General features: G+C 45.0%; 1 protein-coding gene across 1 annotated transcript in view; it reads right to left on the reverse strand.

Moving 5' to 3' along the window:
* Window positions 1-1090: 1090 nt before the first annotated feature.
* LOC119363391 overlaps window positions 1091-4207 on the reverse strand; it is a 5118-nt gene continuing 2001 nt past the window's right edge. The window contains exons 2-3 of the mRNA XM_037628734.1: window positions 2359-3740; window positions 1091-1335 (exon numbers count right to left, since the gene is read on the reverse strand). Coding sequence (XP_037484631.1) covers window positions 2380-3740 — 1361 coding nt within the window. The 3' untranslated portion in view covers window positions 1091-1335; window positions 2359-2379. The remainder of the gene's footprint in view (window positions 1336-2358; window positions 3741-4207) is intronic.

Here is a 4207-nt window from a genome sequence, read left to right on the forward strand (position 1 = left end):
CGGCCGGCACGGGAGCTTGGAGAGGGCCTAGCCTATTTCTAGCAGAACCGCCGGGGCCGCCGTTTCTAGGATTTTGTGGGCATTCCTTTCCAAAATGTCCAGGATGCTTGCAAATGATGCAGTGGAGAGGATCTCTACAGTCTTTCCGGAGGTGGAGCGAGCTGAGACAGCGAAAACAGAGGCCATGGAAGCGCTTTAAGAAGGCCTCGCGCCCGGGGTTGGGGGCCCTAGAGCCAGCAGGGGGGCAGCGCCGGCGCGCACTATTGACCTCGGTCCACCCACCGTTCGGGCCAGAAGAGGAAAGCGGAGCGGGGGAGGAAGGACGAACCACGATGGATTTGAGCTTCTGCTCCCCGAAGGAGGGAAGCGCGGGTGGATCTGCTGGGCAAAGGGGGGGCGGCCCATGGGAGCACTCCCCCCCGAAGCAGGATTCGCGGCGGAGGCGATGGATCCGGCGTAGCCTCATGGGAGGGGGAGGCCCTAGCTAGATCTTGCACCGAGGCCAGTGTCCCCCATCCCGCGCTGTCGCAGGAGAGGCGCCTTGAAGAGCAGCCGTAGCCACGGGACCGCGAGGAGCGAGAACGGGATGGCCCATGGGGTCGGGAGGAGCCTCCTGCCCTGGAGACGAGCTGTGGCGGGGGTGGCCGCCGCGGCCGAAGCGGCGCGGGGAGAGAGCTAGAGCTCAAGAGCCTTTCACCTCCTCATAAGCTTGGTTTAGTTCTTGAGTTCTCGTGTAATTATCTTCAAATGTATCGCTTAGATTGGTCAAATAATTGGCACAAGCATGATCTATAGATGTTGTGTTTGTGTCCGCATTTTACTCAAAAAGAGTTTCAAAACATGCAATAAGGCTACCAAGATTGGGTGGACAGATACACCACACGCCCCAGTGCCCTATATACACCATTTCAGTTCTAAGTTTGACGGGATATCAAGATGTCTGAAGCAAGATTGACGCGAGACAAAATGTGTCAGGAGTATACGCGAGCTTTCACATGGAAGATGACAATACATAATTAAATCTAACCGAAAGTCCGAATAAATACCAACACATCAAAGTCAGCTCTTGTTGGCTTCTTGCACCTGAGAATAAGAATCACTCGGTAGTCAACAGGACCAAGCTTACCCCGGAACGGCTGATTCAGCTGTAATGTCAATCCTGTGGTCAAATTTGTACAAAACTACGATAAGCAAAACACATTCAAGGATGACAGATTAAGATAGCTTCCAGCAAACTATTGGCAGATGACTCATTCTTGAGTTGTTCTAAGCTGATACGAATATTTCTCAGTTCTGGAAGTCCAAGTCTGCGCTATGGCACCTTTAGGAAATCATCTGCAATGTGGCGACGGTAGCAGTGAATAACAATCGTCAACTAGTGTCATTTGCATGGAAAGTGCATCTTTAAACTTGTAACCTTTGGATCAGATTAACGAGAAATCTGGATATTTTGTCACTCCAAACAATAGCAATTCGATCTTTCCCACTCCATGTCATAACGACATGTGGCCTCAAGACCCAAATATCTGTGTGATATTGGTGGCAATGCCATTCTTTGGAGTGCAGAATATTCAATTTTAGCAATAATGAAAGGATCAAAGCAAAGTAAAATAATTCCTGGTTATCATAACATACAATTTCAGGACTATAGTATGTACCCTTCAGATCTGCAAGTAAGTCAAAAACTTCCAGCGGTCACCATATTTAATATAACTTCACGGCAAAATATTTCAGAAGAGTGACTTACTATCCGTTGCAGCCTTCCTTACACAATGATGGCAAAATGATTGCCAACTACATCTAAGCTTACAAATTTCTTCCATAACTAAATAATATATAGTGTTCATGTTAACATATTGAAATGGTGGTGAAACCTTATTTTTTGATAGATTTTCAATTACTAAAGAGTAAAGAGACACGGATTTCCCTTCTACTTGTGAAGATCTGCCTATATAGATGCCAGGTACAATTTATGCCACACAGACTCCACATGTGCCACTAAACGTTTTGGGTTCCTGTAACGCATGGTTAAAAGGGAAAATCGAGGTAGCACCATATCATATGTTTTGACTGATTTTTTTCTGTAACTCAAAAGGGTCACTTATTACTTTGTAAGGAGGAAAGGTTTGCCTAGCTAGATAACAAAAATAACTGAGGTAACAACTCAATATGGCAAGTTATGATTAACTCTACTTAACTAAATTTGGGTACATATCCACACAATTACAAAATATATTATTAGAATTTGAACAAGTGCTGGTACTGAAACATTTAGTTTTCCAATGGAGAAAGATAATGAAATTATAAAAGAGACATAAAATTACATGTGCACAAGAATTACGTGACAATGTAACTCACCTTACACTAGAACTAGTTGCTTTATGTGTCGCCAAATGGCCCAAATCGCTGCCAAACATGCTCGATTAAATCTCTTCGGAGTTGGTTATCTGTTGAGTTTGCACAAATACTAGCATTTCTCCGAAGTAAATCAGCAAAATGATCAGTAGGTCCATATTTAATGTTTGACAGTGGAGCAACCGGTTTCTCTGAAATTTCATTCGAGTTGAAACAAGCACTTGCCATATCTTGCTCATCCTCAAGTGTCATGTTATGTAGTATGATGCAAACCTGCATGATTTTGCCTAGAGTTGCCTTCTGGAAGAATTTTGTTGGGCCACGCACGATGGGAAAACGTGATTCTAGGAGTCCAAATGCCCGTTGGACATCATTCCTTGCTCCTTTTTGATATCGTACGAATAATCGATCCTTTTCAGTTTGAGGGAGGGGCATCGCCTTAATGAAGACAGGCCATTCTGGGTATATACCATCAGCAAGATAGTAACCCATACTGTACTGCCTCCTGTTGATGGAGAATTGCACATGAGGACCTTGACCTTTCAAGACATCGGTGAACAAATGCGATTGATTCAGCATGGTAATATCACTGTGAGACCCAACAACACCAAAGAAAGCGTGCCATATCCAGAGGTCTTGTGAAGCAACTGCTTCAAGAATGATATTAACAACACCGTGATCACTGTGAGTAAGATGACGCACCCATTTAACTGGGCATTTTTTCCACTCCCAGTGCATACAGCCAATGCTTCCCAACATGCCAGGGAACCCACGGGTCTCACCCATTTGTAGAAGGCGCTGCATATCAACACTAGTGGGGCTCCTCAAGTATTCTTCACCAAACATGTTGATCACCCCGTCCACAAACTGCTCCAAACAGTTCATTACTGTGCTGAAACCAATTTCTACGTATTTGTCAGTGACGCCAGAGGGTGAACCCAATGCTAATATACGAATAGCTACTGTGCACTTCTGTAGAGGTGTGAGTCCTTGACGATTAAGGCCATCTCTCCTTTCTGTGAAATAGGGAGACCACTCTCCCAAGGCACGGACTATACGTAGAAAGAGGGGTCTTCTCATCCTGTACCTTGTACGGAACTGTTCGTCAGTGTAGGTTGGATGCTCAGCGAAGTAATCAGCCACAAGTTGTTCATGGCCCTCTTCACGATTTCTCACTATGTACTTCCTACTCCCGCGGTGAGATGCACCAGCTTGCTGAGGTTTAATTTTGGCCTGGATCTTCACATTGATCCGCTCAAGGAAATTGTGGAAGATGCTTTGTTCAGAAATCAAATCTTCCATAGTGTATATGCCGGTTGGGTCAACGGTACTGCTGTCATCGGAATCATCCGAGCAGGATGATGTGTCTGATTGGTGGGACATATCTGCAAAGATAAGCAATGAGTAATGCTTCAACATGAATGTGAAATACTTGCTGATGGTAAATCCGGGATGAAGATGACAAAATAAAAAAACTTCAACATTCATTTGTTTTCTACAAATAAAAATGCACAAACCCAGGACATAAATGAACTTGACACTATGCATTGCAAATATATGTATCAAAGTTTATCATTGGGCCAGCACAACTGGTAGCTCTTAAACATAAATAGCAAAATGAAGATACGAAGGGCATCTCCAAAGGTTGCGTTGCTTCTTCCCTACTTGTCCGTTCCGGACAGGCGGATAGAAATACTCTCCAATGAGGACCCCCACTTCCTCCTTATTTGTCCATTGTGTCCACTTCTCCCCATTTCTTCCCTACTTCTGGGGAAGAAGTAGGGGCGTCGGGCAGACAGCCACCTCAGCAGCAGATAGTGGGGCCAATGCGCGAACCCCACAATCCAGCTCC

Source organism: Triticum dicoccoides, chromosome 2B (assembly GCF_002162155.2).
Source record: "Triticum dicoccoides isolate Atlit2015 ecotype Zavitan chromosome 2B, WEW_v2.0, whole genome shotgun sequence".
NCBI lineage: Eukaryota > Viridiplantae > Streptophyta > Magnoliopsida > Poales > Poaceae > Triticum > Triticum dicoccoides.